The 20,263-nt window shown below is 53.6% G+C and overlaps 2 protein-coding genes across 5 annotated transcripts in view; one reads left to right on the plus strand and one right to left on the minus strand.

The window, feature by feature from the left end:
* Positions 1–10,291, minus strand: part of UHRF1 (ubiquitin like with PHD and ring finger domains 1) — a 35,897-nt gene extending 25,606 nt beyond the window's left edge. Inside the window, exons 1-2 of one of the 4 annotated variants that reach the window (XM_045804316.2) lie at positions 10,213–10,291; positions 3,176–3,342 (exon numbers count right to left, since the gene is read on the minus strand). In XM_045804316.2, coding sequence (XP_045660272.1) covers positions 3,176–3,328 — 153 coding nt within the window. In that variant the 5' untranslated portion in view covers positions 3,329–3,342; positions 10,213–10,291. Of the gene's footprint in view, positions 1–1,021; positions 1,208–3,175; positions 3,343–3,999; positions 4,151–4,634; positions 4,770–10,212 lie in introns of those variants that run through there. The other 3 variants (XM_045804314.2, XM_045804315.2, XM_087867375.1) reach the window with 3 other exon arrangements.
* Positions 8,018–19,174, plus strand: ARRDC5 (arrestin domain containing 5). The gene is made up of 3 exons (XM_045804417.2): positions 8,018–8,437; positions 10,162–10,367; positions 18,342–19,174. Exons 1-3 carry the CDS (start codon positions 8,086–8,088, stop codon positions 18,867–18,869), a joined length of 1,086 nt encoding a protein of 361 aa, XP_045660373.2. The 5' UTR covers positions 8,018–8,085; the 3' UTR covers positions 18,870–19,174.
* Positions 19,175–20,263: the final 1,089 nt, after the last annotated feature.

The following is a 20,263-nucleotide window of genomic DNA, read 5'->3' on the forward strand; positions in this document are numbered from 1 at the left end:
ATGCCCTCCAGCTGGGAGCTCTTCCAGGGGAAGGGGACCCTCCCTCACACAGCCTGAAGGACAGGGCTCTGCTGCCCCACTCTGCCCTTTGGGAAATCAGGGACAGCACTCGGGAAAAGCCAATCTGAATTGGTGGGGTGCTAGGACATGGGTGACCCTCGCGAGGCCGTTTCCAGGGCACCATTTCAGACCTATCTTTCAGACGGATCTTAATATGGCCTTTGAGGCCGATTTCGCTGTTTTCCTAACGTAAATTATCTACTAAATTAGGACTTCTCAATGGGGGCAATTCCGGACAATGAGCCGGCCTCCCACATCAGCAAGGCCGAGGTGGGAGAGACCCGGCGCTGACTCACAGCGCCTTTACTGCGAGGGGCCACGCCCGGCCGCGCACCGGCCGCACTGGGAGAGCCGCGCCGAGCTCAGGCCGGGGCCACCTGGGCAGGGGACGCAGCAGGATTATGTAAAGGGCAGAGCCCTGCACCTGAGCGTGCTGGAGTCCCCACAAATGACAGCTATTGTTATTTTTATGGGCAGCCAAGAAAAAGGCGCCAGATGCCTCTCGCCCTTGCCCAGGCTGGGCCTGCCGCCCGGGTCCCTGCCCCCATTCGGCCTCTTGCATTTCCGCCAATCAAGCGACATAACCGCCAACCTATTCAGCCCAAACAAGCCGGCCACGAAACCTCCCATATCCTGAAGAAAGACTCAACTATGTTCTGCTTTATCGTCTCAATCAACCTCACTGCAGATCTTGAACTGCTCACGACATGTTTCTTTAAAAGGAAAAAAAAGGAAAGGATTGCGAAGACTTCTAGAACATTCTGTAAAAACAGCCCTCTTGCCCCCACTGGAAACTACGCTGCTTTCTGCTGCTTTCTATTGCTGTTAGTCTGCTCTATTGGCAGACCCGACTCCCTGGCTCACTGTGAGGTGCTGCCGTATGCCCTGCCTGTCCGTGTCCCATCCACCCCCCCAGCCTGTCCCCCCCACCCTCACGGTCCCACCTCCGGGCCTGTCCCACCTCCCGGCAGCCAGGCCAGGCTGGGGCCTCGCCGGCATCCCCGGGGGAAGTTGCATCACGCTCTAGGCCTGGCTTCCTGGGCCGGAAGACAGAGACGACTGCACATTCCCTCACAAAGCTGCCGAGTGGGGAAGGAGCGCCAGGCGGGGGATCGGGCGACAGTCACGGAGGTCACAGGGGAAGCAGGAAGCCTGTGCTAAGTGTGAAAGCCGTGTCGTGAGCAGGCAGCGTCAAGAGCTCCGTCTCTCATCGCGGACATCCCGCCAATTAAAGGTACACCCTTCGCGTCTCCCGCCCACAGGTGTTCCTGGTATCATCAGGCTTTATAACTTCCACAGGAGTCGTAAGGGCTTTTGTATGGGTCAGATCTCGTGTTATGAATGAAGGGAGATGGGGATTTGGTTACAGGGGTGTAGACATTTGTGCAGACTCCAAATGGCCCGCCTTACGTGTGCGTATCTCGCTACATACGTGTGTTACCTGAATAAACAAGACCCACAAACCTGTCCTGGACTCTAGTTAATGACAGTTAACGAAGTGCTTAGGGCTGGCGTGAACCTGTGTCTGCAACTTACTTTGAAACGCACTCCAAAACCCACAACAGGTTGATGGACAGGCAGGACCGAGAAAGATGTGCTAACTGGAACATGGCCGAATGTCGGGGGCAAAATCTAGGGGTAGATGCTTAGGGGTTCGTGGCTCTTGCAACTTCTCTGCTGGTTGGAAACATTAACAACAGTGCCTAGCACGTGGCAGGCGCTCACAGATACTCCCACTTGAGAGGACGCGAGCCGTCCCACCTCTGAATCACGCCGTGAACTGCCTAGCAGGCACACGCGGAAGGTTTTCAGAAACTCTGTGAAAGGTCCTTCAGCTGAACAAAGAGATTGAGTGGCTAATCGAAGTCAGTCTGGATGCCACAAAAAATGAGCCGTTGGAGGCGGCGGGACAGAGCACCTCGGCAGAGCTTACTCACAAGCCCTGTCTGCTCAACACGCAGCCGAACGAGTCCGCCCGCCCGGCTCCCCTCCCCGGGCAGGGCGGGTTCACTCAGATTCTAAAGACATTCAAGTCGTCGTCTCTCTCCCGGGAAGGAGGCGAAGGTCTCCCAGGGCACCAAGAGCCCAAGAAATTAATCAGCAGGTCTCATTTCAAGTTAAGCACACTGGATCCTCCCAGCCCCCAAAACTCCTGGCCGGTTGCAGAGTGTTTATTTCTCAATGGAGACACCAGATGGCGGCAGTACCCAGTTCAAAATGCAACAACAACAAAGTCAAGCACGCGCAGCCCAACTGAAGACTTTTAATCCAGGACACAGTCCCTACGCCGCCGCTGTCCCTGCCGCTGTCCCTACCGTACACCCCACTCCACGATGGCCCCGGCAGACAGGACTGACGCTTTGTGTCATACCATCTTATCTTACCCGGGGAAATCCCACTCACAGTAGGATGCGCCGTCCCCCCCACAAAGACACACCGACAAAAACGGAAACCCCCCACTGCCCCTGGAGAAAGCGTCCCAAATGTGGGCAGCTGAGAAAGCAAGGGGTGGCCATTTTAAACGCTACCAGGGGCCAGGGAGAGAGCGAGAAGAAAGGACACAGAAAAGCGGGGCCCGCAGACCCCGAGGAAAGCACGAGCTCTTGCTCACTCCACGGAGCAGGCCCAGGGTGGCGGAAATTCCTGACCAGCAAGCGCCATCTCCGGCCTCGGAACAAGCTGATCCAAATTTCTCGAAAACAGATCCTGTGGGGTCAAACTCAAAAGAGGTCCAGGCTGTGGGCCATCAGTGTGTGTTTCAAAGAGAAATCTGGTCCCTTCTGTCCTATCTGAGGAAGCATTCTAGGCTCTTCCTTGAAATTCATCCGTCCTCCATTGGCTACCTCCAACTTCCTTTTCTAGAAATTATATTGAGGGGAGCTTCAAAAAACAGGGGAGGCAGACTTAAAAGCCCAAATGCTACAGACTGGAGTGCCAGCTTCCTGCCCCGTATGTCGATCTGCAAGTGGAGTCTTTGTTCCTGGCTCAGGCATTTGAGGTTTCTGTGGAGACGTGAAGCGGGACCGGACGAGGGGCGGGGAGAGTATATGTACGACGCCTGGACCAGGCAAGAACAAAGGTGCTGGGCGGGCGGCAGCCGGCAGGGCGCGTTTACCTGCTTGCCCCTGTAGAAAAGCCTCTGCAGACCCGGCTCCACGTGGAACAGCTCCTGGATCTTCCTTCTCAGCTCCTCCACCTTGGTCAGCCTGGACAGTGAGTCCACGGTGTGGGCCACCTTCCCGTCCATGGTGCGAACCTGGATCCACATGGTGTCTGCTGGTGCTGAGAGCGAGAGAGCGGGACCTCTAGGTCAGTGGTGCGGCTGCCACCACCAGACCGTGCCATACTCAGGTCACCTCGGCTTTTGTCCAGTCTGTGGACCACTAGGAAACTCCCAGGACGCCCTCCCGGCGCGCTGGTCCGCGGACTAGCCACAGCTGACCAGGGCCCCGCAGAGTAAATGAAGGAATTAACGCATTAATGACCAGCAACGGCGGAGGAGTGAGGAGGGAAGTAGGGGAAGGTAAACGGCATCTCAGACCACTCAGTCCAACCCACTCCGTCTTTCACGGCGGGGTGGTGCGGGGGGTGGGAAACACACAACATCCAGAGAAGTAAAGAGGGCACAGCAAAATAGCGAGGAACTAGGTTCCTTCGTTCGTTCATTCATTCATTCATTCATTCACTCCCTAGATCAATACTGACGCAAGAGAAAAACCCAAAAGTCCGGCGCGGGTTGGAACTTCAGAAGTCCCAGTAACTCAACTAAGTGTGACCCAAGGGGAAGGACCACCACCCCCCTGACCCTGGAGCCCCCAACCCTGGGCGCCCGCGGCCCCCGCCGCCCCCCGCGCGCGTGCGCGACACGGCCGGCCCCGCGGTGGCCATGGCAACCGGCCGCCCCGTCCCGGCCGCCCCCGCGCGCGCCGCGCTACTCACCTCGGCCCCGCGGTGGCCTCACGCGCAGGATCGCGTTCCCGGGACCCCGACCCACGGACCCAGAGCCCCTCTTATTCTCCCGCCCGCCAGCTCGGGCCACGCCAACTAGCCCACGCCCACCCCCACCGCCGGGACCGGCCGAGGGGCCCCGCGCGCCAAGTCCCGCCCCCCTTCACTTGAGCCGACTAGCTCATTGGCTCCACCGCGCCCGGCTGCCCCGCCCCGCCCGCTCCCCATTGGCCCAGGCGCGCCCGGGGAACTAAGGGCGCGCGAAATCGGGCTCGGGCGCGACAATTGAATCGCGGGCGCCCCGCGCGCAGGCGCGGAGCCTGACATCCTCCCCTGCGGCTCGCCAGGCCCTCCCCCACCCAGCCGGCGCGACCCCCGCGGGGCTCTGGGTATGTTCCTCCCGCCCCTCCCGGCGCCCGGGCTGCGGGAGAGGACTCCCGAGGGCCGCCGGGGCGGAGGCACAGCCCGAGACGGCGTGGAGGATAGCCACGCTGCGGGGCACGCGTGCTCTGGTGCTGGCCGCGCGTCTCCGGACCGCTCCCAAAAGTTTTGCAAAGTCTCCCCGCCTGGTGCGCCGGGCCCTTCCCCCGGCCCGGGATGGCAGTCCGATCAGTCCGGAGGCTCACCTCTCCGGCCGCCCCGATCCACTCTCCTGCCTGCGCGCCTGGCCCGGCTGGGGATGGCAATAGAGACGCGTGCGTGGCTCCGGACCCCGCGCGGACCTGCCTGCGACCCGGAGCGCCTGGACCGCCACCACTGCCCGCCGCGCTGCCAGCTGCTCTGATTTTTTTTCCCGCGAAAACTCGGCGTTTGGGAGTTGCGGGGCCGCGGGAGGCCGCGCCAGGGGCGGGCTCCTGCTTGGTGATTGGCCGCCGCAGTGGCGGGAAGCGAGAAAGGGGGTGGGGGGCGCCCCCTCCTCCATCCACCCCCACTCCGCCCTGCGGGCCGCGGCCCCGCCCAGCCCTGCGCGCTCTGCTGGGCGCGCCCAGTGTGCAACCCGGCCCGGTGGCGGGAGCTGGCCCCCCCCACTATGCGTGTCCCTCGGGAGCCCTAGGGACCCCCGGGTAGAGACCCCCTGACCTGACCTTTTAAGTCCTTTTCCACAGCCCCTCTCCCGGGGCATGGGCATGCACTGACCAGTAGGGCAAAGAAGGCCAAAATCAATGTTTAAACGCTGCAGTAGAATGTGGGGCCCCCTCTCGAGACCGCCTGTACCCCGATGGCCAGCCTGATTGTCCCAAGCTCCATTTCCTGGCGTCTGGGCCTGCTAGAGCTCCCCACCCTACCCACCCGCAGGGCTTGTTTGCTGGGTTTTCCCGCCTCGTTTTCCCGCCTCTCCGGCTGTCCAGGCGGGCAGGACTGCCCTGCCCCCTCCACCCTGCCTGCTCTGCTCTGGCCAGTCTTGGCGGGCACACAGTGACCCATGCTGGGTACCTACACAGCGCCTGGACACAGTGTTCGGAGCTGGGGGGGGAGGGGGGCCAACAGTGGGCAAGGCCAACCCTGTTGGTGGTCTCCAGAAGGGAAAATTCTTGTCTGAAGAGACAGGCAAAAAATGAATAAGTAAAGCAAATCGTTTCAGATACTACTACGTGCAATGAAGAGAGGACAGTAGCTGGAGAGGCATGTGGGGGTGGGCAGAGAGGACATTCTGGTTGAGGTGGAGAGGTGGGCCTCTCTGAAAGGATGACATTTGAGCTGAGATCTGAGATAGAAACCAAGGACAGATGGGTCGAGGAGGAACAGACAAGCTCAAAGGCGGGAAAAGGCTTAGAAATGTAAGGGGAGCAGCCAGAAGGCCAGTGTAGCTGGGCAAAGAGGGGACGAGGTCAGAGAGTTGTCATCTAAGGCCTCAAGGGGGCCTTTGGTCTTTATCTCTTGAGAGCAGTAAGCAGGACGGGAAGGCTGTGAGCAGAAGAGCGATGACCTCTAACTTCCATGTGTACAGGTCTCTCTGGCACTGAGCAGAGTCCCTTCCAGGCACTGGTCCTTCTGCTGTTCTTTCCCCAGGTGGTAAACAGAAGAATGCCCCCCGCCCCCCAAGCTAGCCATATCCTAATCCCTGAGCCTGTGAATATGGTGGCTTCTGTGGCAAAAGGGACTTTGCTGATGAGATCAAATTAAAGATCTCCCGGTGGGGGAGATTATCCTAGATGATGCAGGCTGATCCAAAATCATCACAAGGGTCCTAACAAGTGAAAGAGAGAGGCAGAAGGGCCATGTCAGGGGCGCCTGGGTGGCACAGCGGTTAAGCGTCTGCCTTCGGCTCAGGGCGTGATCCCGGCGATCTGGGATCGAGCCCCACATCAGGCTCTTCTGCTATGAGCCTGCTTCTTCCTCTCCCACTCCCCCTGCTTGTGTTCCCTCTCTCGATGCCTGTCTCTATCTCTGTCAAATAAATAAATAAAATCTTAAAAAAAAAAAAAAAAAGAAGGGCCATGTCAGAGAAGAAGTGACAAGGGAAGTAGGGGTTGGAACGATGAAACCAACAGACAAGGAATGTGGGAAACGGGGAGGGGCAGATTTTCTCCTAGAACACCTTGATTTTAGCTACTTAAGACCCATTTTGGACTTCTGACCTCCAGAACTGTAGGAGAATAAATTTGTGGTTTTTAAGCCACTAGAATTGTGGGGATTTGTTATAGAACTCATAGGGAACAAATCGAGTCCAAATACAAAGTCCAAATCCTGCTGTTAACGTCCTCCAACTTCAGGACTCCGTCTTTGCTACTGAGTGTCTTTCTGGACCCACAGTCATCAGCCACGTATAGACCACATCTCAGGCACGGGCAGGTTTCAAGCAGGCCTCCCTGAGTTGGTGAGGCAGATGAGATCTTTCGCATGAAGAACCGGCCACAGGAACCTGGCCTATTCCTGGTGAGAGCATATCATTTGTTTGTACGTACTGTCGCAGAACCTCAACAGGACCAGAAGAGGGAATACGTTCTTCAGGCGTATTTAGAGCAGGGCATAGCCCAGGCCGCTTGGATACCTCAAGTCAAGTAACCCAGGAAGAGGTCTGGCTTTCCCTGCAGAAAAGATTTTGGAGAGCCCCATTTCTCCAGCCATTTTGAGAAAATTGGAGAGGTTGCCTGGGTTCATCAACATACATGAATGAAAGACTATGCCAGGTCTCTCCAGAGGAAGCTTACAAACCATTCAGGGAGACGAGATGGCAATGTCTCAAAAGACATCACATGAAATAACAAAGCAAGGTACAAAAAAGACAATGAAGGAGGCCCGCCAGAGTCCAGAGAATGGACACTTCCTGGCCCCTCTTCCTCTCCAGTGGCCCTCCTGCATAGGCATCAGCCCATGCGTGAGTCAGGCACCAGGAAAACCATTAGAGGGCAAAAGTCTCAGTTTCCTTTTTGCAAAATGATCTATTCTTGAAGGTTGTTAAGTCACTCAACAAACATATTGACACCCTTCATGTCTGAACGGAGTCAAGCAGACGTTGGTGGGCACAAAGCTTACAGAAACTAAGTCCCACCCTGCAGGGACTTCGCATTCAATGGGGGAGACAGGTGTAAAGAGAAATGTCAGATGTGTAAGGAGACGGTGTTCGTGTTTAGATGGAGCACACAGTGCTCCGATCAGTCGGGACACACCGGATTTCATGTCCTGGCCATATCTGTCATTTTTTTTTTCTAACAGGGACTGGTTGATATAGAAAGCAAGCCATTAAAATGACAATGATTGTACATGAACTTAACCTGTGTACGAACGCTGAGAAATGCACATACCACATTTGGGGGCCATCTGATAGAGCAGAAAAGACCTTGGGGTTCATTCTTCATTCCTCCCCATCTCTAAGTAGAGCTCATAATGAGTTCTTCCCACCCAAGCCTCTAACCTCCCGGCATGATGACAGAGGTGTTCCCTATGAGGAAGGAATGCTAGCGTCTTGCGGTTGGTTTGGCTTATTTATCTGTTATTTCCTAGGAAAAAGTGGTCAGGCTATCATTTCCTACACCAGTGAGGTCTTTGGAATACCCAAGCTCGGTCCCACCCCTGCACAACAGCCTCATCTCCCCTCCTGGCCACTAGGGACCCCCTTCCCAGAACCCTGGCTGGATGATGTCACAGACAGGTGACCTCACTGCGCCAAAGGAACCGGGAATCTCAGTGGCATGGGGGAGGAGGGAGGATGTTTCTCCACCACCCCAACCCCCCATGTCTGTGGTGAAGTCGATCGAATTAGTGTTGCCCAAGGATGCAGTCTACCTGGCCGGCTCCGGCATAAAAGGGCAGGTGGTTCTAATCCTGAACAGCACCCTGGTGGACCCTACTGTGAGGGTGGAGCTCGTGGGAAGGGGCTATGTGGAGTGGAATGAAGAAATCGGGGCATCCCGTGATTATAGCAGAGATGTTATTTGCAACAACAAGGCCGACTATGTGCACAAGTTGAAGACGTTCCCAGTAGAGGGTAAGGGCAAAGCCAGCAGCCAACTCTGGCCATAATAGGAAGCTGGGTCTGGAAGGTAAACACATCTGTAGTGGATCTGCAAACCCCCAGGGATAGCAGAAATGGGCAAAGGCCTGGTTCCCCCCTGGGAGGGAAGCTGTGTGTAACAATGACCATCAGATACACATTAACACGAAAATAACAAGACATGAGGAGCTGATCAGAACCCAGATATTTGAAATCAACTTTCAAAGTTGTTTCCTGGGGTGGGAGGGGGGAATGCTATCCTTAGCCCAATGACTACTTGGGGAGGCCAATAAAAACATCTGTCTTGTTATTTTACAGATAAATCTCCCTCTGGCAGTGAAATGCAAGGAGACAAAATAAGGAGTCCTATGGTCCCAGGGAAAGAGAGAGGAGGCAGGGGAGACATTCTAGGGCGAGAATAACCAGTTCCCAACTCCAGCAGGTTCAAATCCACAGTCTGGACAGATATCAGGGAGGCTGAGCTGCCTGGAGCAACATGTCCTTTCCAAAATGTGCTCATGGGAGTGTTCCCAGGTATTCCACAACTCTCGGCCAACGCCTGGCTGAACAAAGTTTAATTTTAGACTTTTAAAATTTTCAGATAGGGAGGTCATGGAAAGGTCTCTTCAAAGAGGGAACTACTGAGCTCAGATCCGAGTGATGGGAGGGACACCAGCCGTGCAGGTATCTAGGGGAGGAATGGCAACATGGGGACACCAGCCGTGCAGGTATCTAGGGGAGGAATGGCAACATGCCAGCCCTTACGGCTCATCCGTCCTGTTGCCACTCTGAGTCCCATTAACCCACCTGGAAAACGGAAACTAGAAAAAGGGGTTGCCTCCTAAGATCGCTTTGAGAATGTAATGATTTAATGGTATATAAAGAGCTTGGAATAGTGTGGGGCATACAGTAAGTGCTTCATAAGTGTTAGTTTTTCGACCCTAACACTCCCCCACCTAGACACCCCCAGCATCAGCTACCACCTCTTCCCACTGCCAAGCATTTCCCCTCAAAAGCATAAGCCCAAGCCTTTGATGGATTCCCTCATTTATTTTGCAAACAGTTATTGAGCACCTTCTGTGTACGGCACTGGGCCAGGAGCTGGGGGTGGGGCAACGGATAAAGCGAACGCAGTCCCTGGAGTCCCTGGGATTGCCATCCAGTGGGAAAGACACAATAATGAGAGGCTTTGGATAAATGAAAGAAACAATAAATAAAATGCAGAGGTTGCAGAAATGGGGGCCATGTGAGTTTCTCCCTGGTCCTCAGTTGCCACTCAGCCAATGTTAAGTACCTACTGTATGCTGTGCACTGAAAGCCAAGCTCCATGAGGGCAAGGAGTTGTGCTGGCCCTGCTCACTACTGTAAATACTGTCTAAAACAGCCTCTCGCCCACAGGAGGGGCTCAAGATGGGTTTGTTAAACCAATGTGTGACTGAGGGCTGGAGCTCCAGTTTCTCAGACCCAGAGTAGGGGTGAGCACAGCCCTACAGGTAGTTCGGGGTGACTACTTCAGCCACCTCACCTACCCACGCATCCCCCTCCAGCCCAGCTGAAGCCTAGGCCTGATATTTGTGGACCATGGAGATCCCTAGCTCAGGGACAGGTGGGCCAGGCCCAGAACAAATCCCCTGCCAAAACAAATAAATAAGGGGGGGAGGGGAGAAAGAAAAAAGATTCTAGAACCTTCTGATGGCATCGGTGTGTTTTGCTTTCAGATAATTGGTTAAGTGCAGGCAGCCACACCTTTGACTTCCATTTCAGCTTACCTCCCAGGCTTCCTTCTACCTTCGCCAGCAAAATTGGCCACGTCTTCTACTTTGTACAAGCCTCCTGCATGGGCCGGGAGCACATTCTGGCGAAGAAGAGAATGTACTTGTTGGTTCAAGGGACTTCGGACTTCCACAAAGAAAACCCATTGCAGGTAGTGATGGGGGAGGGGCAGCGGTGGGGCTTGTCCTCCAAGCTCACCAGAGGCAGGCGGGAAGGCAGCGAACAGAGAGAGCCCCTACCAGGAAGAAGGAAAGGTGCTGATGGCTCCCCTGGGCCCCCCGAGTTCACAAAAGGTGAATCCTTAGTAGGACCTAAGCCAGCAGTGGCTCTCAACCAGGATAATCCTGCCTCCCCAGGGGGCATGGGGTGGTATCCGGGGACATCTACAGTTGACAGGACTGGGGATAGGGGCTATTGGCCATGGAGGGGGTGGGGGCCCAGGGTGCCGCTCAATACCACACCGTGCCCAGGACACTCGCCCCAAAGAATGACTGGGCCCCAATGTCCTTGACCCTGTAATAAGTCAAAGCTGTTCAGAGCCCCCCCACCCCATGACTCATGGGTGAGAGGCCTGGATGCTCAATGACTCTCCAGGGTCTTTGAGCCCTCAGACAACAGAGATGGTGCTTCCACCAAAAGAAGCAAGGAAAAGGGGTGGCTCTGGCCCTGGGAAAGAAAAGGTCATGCGGCCTTGGTCTGGCTGAGCAGAGGAGGTTTTCTGGATGGTTCCTGGAGGCCCAGGTGCAGAGGTGAAGTCGAGGTGGGTGGAGTGATGTTGGCCCAAGTCACTCCCCTGGGGACTCTGTTATCAGAGCATGGTGGCTCATTTTAGTTTTCAAGATCTAGGTAAAAATCCAAGAGCCCCCAACTTCTTGTTGTGTGACCCTCTGCAAATGACGTTGCCTCTCTGTGCCTCCATCTCCTTGTCTGTAAAATGGGCAGAGAGATAGTGCCTAGCTTGAAGAACTTCCCACAGTGCCTGGCACGGGTTGGGGGATGGGCCCCAAGAATCTTGTCACTGCCTCCACCACCAGTATTGTTATATATGTCACAGGGATACCTCTAGCCTGGCCAACCTCCTGGGATGGTCCTAGAGAGTCCCAGGAAGAGTAGATGCTTGGAGGGGTGGACTAGCCCTGGGATGACCAGACCTGAGCTCAAGGCCCGCTTGACCACCTCCTCCCTGTGTTACCCTGAGCAGACTGTGGCCCTTCTCTGGCCTTCCCTTCAGAGCTAATCTAGAGTGCGGGGGGCACGAGGCAGAGGCTGGGGTGAAATGTTGGGGTTGCGTGAGACCCAGCCTGAGATCTTGCCAACAGGTATTTCATTAGCTAGATGGCCTTGGGCAATTCACAACACCTCCCACAGCCTTGACTGTACAATGAGAAGCATAATACTTCCCTAGATGGGTGCCTGTGAAGACTGCAAAGTGCTCAGCACGGTGTCTCCACACCCAGGAAGTGTCCCGTAAGTGGGAAGATCTAAAATCAAGACCATAGCAGCAAAGGGAGTTATCACACATAAGTTCTGAGGATATGAAAATAGTGTGTTTTTTCAACTACTCAGTACTGTCTTAACCAGACTGGGCAAGGGAAGCCCTTTGGAGGAGGTGACATCTTAGCAGAGAACTGAAAGAGGAGAGGGGGGAAACCATGGGGATATCTGGGATAGAAGGTTTCAAGCAGAGGGAACAGCCCGTGCAAAGACCCTGGGGCAGGTTGGTGCCCGGCATGTTGGAGGAACAGTGAGGGGGCCACATGGCTGGGACAGAGTGAAGGAGGGGGTGAGAGGGAAGAAGGTAACGGCAGGGAGGTAATAAGAGGCCTCAGGAAGACTTGGACTGATGCAGGTAAGACCCCCGGTGGGCAGGGGGTCATCACTGGACTCCCTCTGGCTGCTTGGAGGAGGATAGACATTGGGGGCCAGGGGAGGGCAGGAGCTGGGGGACCAGGGCAGAGCTTACCACTCTGGCCCAGTGAGCAAGGATGGGGCTCAACCCAGTAGAGGCAGTCTTTTTTTTTTTTTTAAGACTTTAAGAAATTATTTGAGAGAGAGAGAGAGCTTGCAAGCAGGGGGAAGAGAGGGAGAGAGAGAGAGAGTCTGAAGTAGACTCCACGCTGAGCTCAGAGCCCAACGTGGGGCTCAATCCCACACATGCCAGATCATGACCTCAGCTGAAAGCAAAAGTTGGGACACTCAATGGATTGAGCCACCCAGGCATCCCTGGGTAGAAGCAGAGTCTTGACCCCCAATAGTCTGTCCTCAGAGTAGCCAGAGGCAGTCAGGTGATGACCCTCCTCTGTCCCCACAGCCCACCCGGTCTCCCGTTTCATTCAGGGTAAAGGCCAAAGTCCCCCCTGCCCACAGAGCCCTGCATGACCCGCCCCCTCCCGCGACCCTCCACTCTGCCCTTTCCCCTTTGCTTTCTCTGCTCCGGCCAAACAGGTCTCCTCGCTGTTCCTCAAGTACACCAGACCTGGTCCTGCCCCAGGGCCTTTGCACACGCTGTGCCTTCCACCTGGAACACTATGATATGACCTTCCTATCCTTCCCCCTCATCCTTCAGATCTTTGTTCAGAAGCCCGGTAGGCACTCACCTGGCTGAATAAACTCTCACAACCCCAGCAGAGGGCAATTTAGCTGTATCTATTCAAATTAAAATGAACATGCACTTTGCCCCAGCCATTTTCCTTCTAGAAATTTCTCCTACTGATATCCTTTCACTTGTGACATGGCCTCTCACAGGAATGTTTTTGCGGCAAAAAAGTTGGAATCAGCCTAAACGTTCATTGCTAAGGGAATTAAAGTAACAAAGGAATATTCTATAGGTAAGTTAGAGAGAAACAGGGACAGAACAAGGCAGCTCTTGGCATCAACGTCTCAGTCACTGGGTTGAGTGAGCACCGCGAAGTTCAGAACACCATGTCTAGCCTGGCACATTGGCGGTGGAAGCGAGAAATGCACTTCCTTGCAGGTGTAACAAACGTCCGGAAGGAGATCAGAGAAACTAGCAACAGACACTGCACCCCTGGGAGGGGAGCCGGGGAGCTAGGAGGAGCAAACATTTCCCCTTCCCCTTGTTCTTAACAGCTGTATGGAGCTGTAATTCACATCTTTGACAATCTACCCCTGGAAAGTGTACAACTGAACGACTTCCCGCGTGTTCACAGAGCTGTGCGGCCGTCGCCAACAGTCGATTTTAAAACACCGTCATCACCCCAAAAGGAAATCTTGCCTCCCTTTGCTGTCACCCCCCTTGAACTCCCCACGCCCCCCTCCCCCAGCCCTGGCAACCACTAAGCCCCTTCCTCTCTGTGTGGATTTGCCTGTTTCAGACATTTCACAGAAATGGAATCGTATGATACGGAGGCTTTAGGCATCTGGCAGATTTCGCTCACCTGTGTAGCCTGTGTCAGTGACTCGCCCCTTTTTACCGATGAATAATGTTCCGTTGCCATTCCACTGCGGGGCTGGACCCCCTTGTGTGTATCCGTTCGTTCACTGGTGGATACTTGAGTTGTTTCCTCTTCTTGGCTACTGTGAATCGTGCAGCTGCGCACATTGCCCTGCACGTTTGCATGGATGTATCTTCTTGTTTCTCTTGGCTAGATACCTGGAGTGGAACTGCTGGGTCAGACAATCATTCCCTTGCACATTTGAGGAACCCCAGCCTGTTTTCCACAGTAGCTGGACTGTTGTTGCCTTCCCTCCAGCCCTGCACAGGCTCCAGTTTCCCCACCTCCTCTCCACTCTTTGTACCTTTAGAATCTTGAAAGACAAGACGGTGTTGCCTCCCCATTTGGGAAAGGAGCTTGTCCTAGAGACATTTCCTAACCATTGGCTCCAAGGGAGCCCCCCTCCCACACCTCTCCATAGTTCATAGCCCCAGTGTGCCCCCAGCCACAGCCTCATCACTGTCCCTATCACAAATGACCTGGTTCATTTTCAGTGAGCCCATTGTGTGTCCGTCTACCCCCCACCGGAGCAGGGACAGCGCTGGTCTTAACTGCTATGGGTTTCCCTTGAACTTGGCACCAAGTGCATGCCAATAAATACCGTTTGGATGAATCCCCCCAAAGTTTCACATATGCCAAAGAAACGCAGGGCTCCCAAACACTCCCAGATCCAGGAAATCCAGTGTTGGGTGTGTACCCGCAACATTACTGGGAATCGGGGCACTTTGGCCACCCTGCCTGACCTAGCGCGGGGGTCTCCCCTGGGCCCCTGTCGGAACTGCGGGGCGACCCCTCTCGCAGGTACAGGCCAGAACAGGCCTTGAGTTAGAGCCACAAGTTCCTCAATGCCCGCAGGGTCCTAACGCATGCGAGGAATTTTCGAATAAGACTGGAAGGATTTAGAATAAAACCCGCTGCAATTAGCCTCCCGGCGGAGAGGGAGGGAGGGGAACACTGAGGAGGCAAGGGGGCCAGAGGCTAGGGAAGAGGTGAGGTCACCTGGGGTCAGGGGTCAGCCCCAGGTCTCCCAAGAGGAAAGGCGGCTGATCCGGAGCAGTGTTTTTCAAACCTCAGGTCACGACCCATTCACGGGTTACAAAATCAGTTCAGTGGGGTGCACGTATATTTGTGTAAAATGAAAGAATACACAAGACCGAACTAGGAAATATCAGAAAGAAGTCCATTTTGTGGGTTGCAAACATTTTGTGTGTGTGTGTTTTTAATAGAATAAGAAAACAGAACAGAGAATAAAATAAGTAGAACAGGAAGTGAAGAAAATCTGGTTGGTGGCTTGCGATCGACTTTGTAAAAATGAAAGAATCGAACAAAATATAAACACGGTGGGTCTCAACAGCTTTGTTTTGATAACATCAATGTGTCGGGCAGGATATAATAGTTGTGAATAAGTAGCATATCAAATTTATCAGAACAAAATTAACTGGGTGAGTTATAACCAGCTAATGTTTATGGAGTGTTGGTTTTATATAAAACGAAATAATAGAATAAAGACTAAACGTAACAAGAAAACAATCCAGAAGGTTGCGATGAACATTTTTGTTTTATTTTTTTTAAGATTTTATGTATTTGATAGAGCGCACAAGCAGGGGGAGCTGCAGAGGGAGAGGGAGAAGCAGGCTCCGCACTGAGCAGGGAGCCCGATGCGGGGCTCGATGCCAGGACCCTGGGATCGTGACCTGAGCCAAAGGCAGACGCTTAACCCACTGAGCCGCCCAGGCGCCCCACCATGAGCTGGGGAATAGTATAAGGGAATACTTATATGACACATACTGTATGTGGCCTGCAAAGCCTAAAATACTTGTCATCAGATCCTTTACAGAAAAAGTTCACCAACTCATGGCCGAGAGCAGCTCTCGTGTGTAAGACCAGGAAAAACTGTCTTCGGGATGCTCCTTCCAGCACTTTTATGATATCAAGCACACAGAAACCTAAATGTAGCACATAGCATGTAAGTGTCCATCTTGTCCGGGGGGCGGGGGCGGATGAGTAAATAAATTATTTGGCGACACACTCAGTGGCCATGGTGAAAACAAATAAAGCAGAATGACAGGCGTTGGCATGAATGCATTTCACACAAAATGCGAGCTAGAAAAGCGAGATGCGAGAAAACATGGACAGCTCGATATATTTAAAGTATTAATATAGGTAAAACAGGGCACCTGGCTGGCTCAGTTGGTAGAGCATGGGACTCTCGATCTCAGGGTTGTGAGTTCGAGCCCCGTGTTGGGTGTAGAGGATACTTAAATTTTTTTTAATTAAAAAAATATGTAAAACAGTATTGTATATTTCTACCACAAGCAGATGCATCCCTAAATAATCTAAAAGTTCATATGAGGATGACAAACGCCAGTCTGGCAAAGAAGGGGAGGAGGCAAGGGTCAAAGCACCCAGAACCCACAGGATTTCAGCGGAATCCTTACTGTTTCTTTTCTTCCTAGAACATACATTTGAGCTTGTTATATTGTTCCTTACACACTTTCTTCTAAGATGATACATCCTGTATAGGTCCCTCTATGTAAATAATAACACAAGTGTGTAGGCACAACAAAGCAATTGCTATAAAATTCAGGAGGCTGCCCTTTGCAGGCAGGGGTGGGGGCTGGGCACATGTAAGGGACTTCGGTGGGGGGGGGGGGGGCTGGCAAATCCCTACTTCTTGGATGGAGGTTACAAGAGTTGACTTCATAATAACTCACAGTTATATATTTACTGCATGGAGTTTTCCCTGAGTTAGATTCCTTTTTTTTTTCTTTTAAAGATTTTATTTATTTATTTGACAGAGAGAGACAGCCAGCGAGAGAGGGAACACAAGCAGGGGGAGTGGGAGAGGAAGAAGCAGGCTCTTAGTGGAGGAGCCTGATGTGGGGCTCAAACCCAGAACGCCGGGATCACGCCCTGAGCTGAAAGCAGACACTTAACCACTGCACTACCCAGGCGCCCCTCCCTGAGTTAGATTTCTTAATAATGTTTAGGAGTGCTCTTAAAAATCCATAGATATGGGGCACCTGGGTGGTGTGGTCGGTTGAGTGTCCAGTTCTTGGTTTTGGCTCAGGTCATGATCTCAGGGTCATGAGATCAAGCCCTGCATGGGGCTCTGTGCTCAGCACGGACTCTGCTTGAGATTCTCTCTCTCTCCTTCTGCCCCTCCCGCTTTGCTCACTCTCTCTCTCTCAAATAAATACATAAATCTTAAAAAAAAAAAATCCAGGAATGCCTGAGTGGCTCAGTCACTTGAGTGTCTGCCCTCGGCTCGAGTCATGATCCCAGGGTCCTGGGATCGAGTCCCGGATCGGGCTCCCTGCCCGACAGGGAGTCTGCTTCCTCTGCCTCCTGCTCCCCCTGCTTGTGCTCTCTGTCTCTCTCTGACAAGTAAATAAAATCTTTTTTAAGAATCCAGATATGATAAACCCCCAGTTCAGGACAAAGGGAGCCAAGGGATATGGGGGGATGGCATTAGGGAGGGGTCCGTGGGGCCTTCAACCAGATCGCTCATGTTTTTATTTTAAATTGCGGCAAAATATCCATGACATAAAATTTACCATCTTAACCACTAGTGTTGAGTACATTCGCACGGTTGTGCAAGTCTGATATTTTATTCCTTAAACGAGCAGAGATCTGAAACAAATCAGGAGAATTTGTAAATGCCGATGAAGCAGGTCGTAGGAAAACGGTGGTGCCGGGCTAGGAAATGGCCGACACCCAGCTCTGGTGTGCGGCAGCCCCGATGCGTGATGTTTCCCAATTTCCCTGGTGAAAATACTCCCATCAGGGCCAATTTCAAGTGACCAACTTGGTATCACTAATGGGAAGTGGGAGGGAGTTTGGGAAGTATTTTTCACACCATTTTCTCTCTCTCTCTCTCTCTCTTTCTCTCTTTTGGTATGCTGAAAGGGAACACACACACACACACACACACACACACACACACACACACACGCTTGTAAAAGTATCAAGTTCCTCTGCAAGAAGACACCGGAAGCCAGCAAAAGTGGAGACTGCTCATTTTAAGTCCCCCCCCCCCCCGCCAACAGCACATCAAATCCTTTAAACTATTATCCACAAATAAAAAGTAAAATGTCACCAAAGCCACTCATTAAATATAGTGTATGTGTGACTTTATTTGCAATCCAGCGGCTGACTAGTTGATAGAATGGCTGCATTTTGAGGCATTTATTTAAACATACTACACACTTTCAACTCTACGGTTTTCCTTTCATGATTCAGAGCCCATAATATTCGCTCCTAAAGTTTGAACTGCCTGGGTAAGCCCCAGTCTTGGGCTTAGACTGTGAGACATTTCCTGTCTTCTAGAAAACCAAGGCCCAAAGAAGTCAAGCCACTTGCTCAAGGTCACACAGCAAGCGAGCATGGGAGGTGGGAGTAAAGCCAGGGTCTTGTGGATTTCTTAGGCTTATTCTACAGATGAGGAAATTGATACTCAGAAAGGCAAAGGGTATTGATGAAGGCAAGCCGGGAGATCATGCCAGGCGTCTGGCTGCCACATCCCCAAGCCTCCAGATCCCATCTCAGTGCCTCTTACTTAAGAGAGTCCCAGAAGCTCAAGGTTTGCAGGAGCTATGATGGAGGAATGGCAGGCAGGCGAGCGGATCTTGTGGCCACGATCCCTCACAGTTGTCCATCCCCCCTTCTAGAACCCTCTGTTGGTGGAGGCTGAGAAGAAGGTCTCTTACAACTGCTGCAGCCAGGGCACCATCTGCCTACAGATCCAGATGGAAAAGAACACCTTCGCGCCGGGGGAGAGGGTCATCTTCACCACGGAGATCAACAACCAGACCAGCAGGTGCATCAAGACTGTCATTTTCGCCCTCTACGCCCACGTGCAATACGAGGGCTTCACCCCCAACGCGGAGCGGCGCTCGCGGGTGGACAGCAGTGAGCTGCTCCGGCAGGAGGCCAACACTCAGATCATGCCCTTCAACACCACCAAGATCGTCAGCACCCTCAACCTCCCGCAGGTGCTGTCCGTGAGCAGCTGCACGCGGGACGGCGAGATCATGAGTACCCGCTACGAGCTGGTCAGCACAGTCCACCTGCCCTGGTCCCTGACCAGTGTGAAGGCCAAGGTTCCCATCATCATCACCAGTGCCCCTGTGGACCCAGACGGCTGCCCGCTGCCGGAGGGGGCAGCGTCACCCGAGAGCCAGGAGTGCCAGGATTAAGTGCCCAAACTTCTAAATATTAAAAGCTTTATCAGACCCTAGGACAGCCCTTTCTCTGGCACAGACGGGCTTCGGGTGGGTCGGGGCGTGGGTGGCACGTGCCTGAGCCTCCCCACACTGCAGCCACTCGGGCATCAGTTTCTCCCACCCCAGACGGTTCACTAAACGCCAGGAGAAGATGAAGGGAACTGACAAGGCCTTCCGGGAGCTCCCCACCGTGGTTAGCACTCCAGACCCACTTCCGTGCTGGGGTCGCACAGTGCCTAGACCCAGGGTCCCCAGCTGGGGCGATTCTGCCTGCCAGCTGCACTAGCAAAGTCTGCTGGGCCTGGTTTTCACCACTGAGGGGAAGCGGGGCTGCACTTGGCATTGGGTGAGTGGGGGCCGGGGACGCTGCTCACTGTCCCGCCATGCCCTGGCTGGCCTCACCCCACAGAATGATCCGGCCCCAAAGGTCCATAGTGCCAAGAGGGAGAAAATGTGCATTCGTTACCAGAGGGAAAAACTGACTTTGATCCCTAGCTCACACTAGACACCAGAACAAATCCCCGATGGATCAGGCGGTGGAAACGGGTGACCCCCCAGCGTCTGTGAGTTCCCTCCTCTCTCCCTCCCACTCGATGTGTGTATTTAAATGTGTGCAGCACCCCAGGACCTCGGTCGGTCGGCCAGGTGGTCACGGAACGCAGAGTCTCCTGGGGGTCCACGGATTCCCCTAACCCAGTGGGTCTCACCCAGAGGGATCCTGCCCCTCAGGGGACACTGGGCAATGCCTGGGGACATTTGTGGTTGTCGTGACTGCAAGCGCTCCTGGCATTGAGTGGGTGGGGGTCAGGAATGCTGCTCAACATCCCACAGTGAACAGGACGGCCCCCCACAATTAAGAATGCTCTGGGCCCCCCCCAAATAAAGAATGATCTGGCCCTTTGGGGCGCCTGGGGGGCTCAGTCAGTTAAGAGTCTGCTTTCAGCTCAGGTCATGATCCCAGGGTCCTGGGATCGAGCCCTGCATTGAGCTCCCTGCTCAGCAGAGAGCCTGCTTCTCCCTCTCCCTCTGCAGCTCCCCCTGCTTGTGCGCTCTCACTCACTCTCTCAAATAAATAAGTAAAATCTTAAAAAAAAAAAAAAATGAGCTGGCCCCCACAGACTCTTAAGTACAGAGAACACACTGATGGTCACCAGAGGGGAGGTGGGTAGGGGGATGGGTTAAATAGGTGATGGGGATTAAGTCATGCATTTGCTGCGATGAGCACTGGCTGATGTATGGGAATGTTGAATCACTGTATTGTAACCTGAAACTAATATCACACTGTATGTTAACTAAGTGAAATTTAAATAAAAAATTTTTTAAAGAGAATGATCTGGCCCCAAATGTCAGCACTGTTGAAGGGGAAA

Source organism: Ursus americanus, chromosome 14 (genome assembly GCF_024610735.1).
Source record: "Ursus americanus isolate L20-20 chromosome 14, mUrsAme1.1.p, whole genome shotgun sequence".
Lineage (NCBI taxonomy): Eukaryota > Metazoa > Chordata > Mammalia > Carnivora > Ursidae > Ursus > Ursus americanus.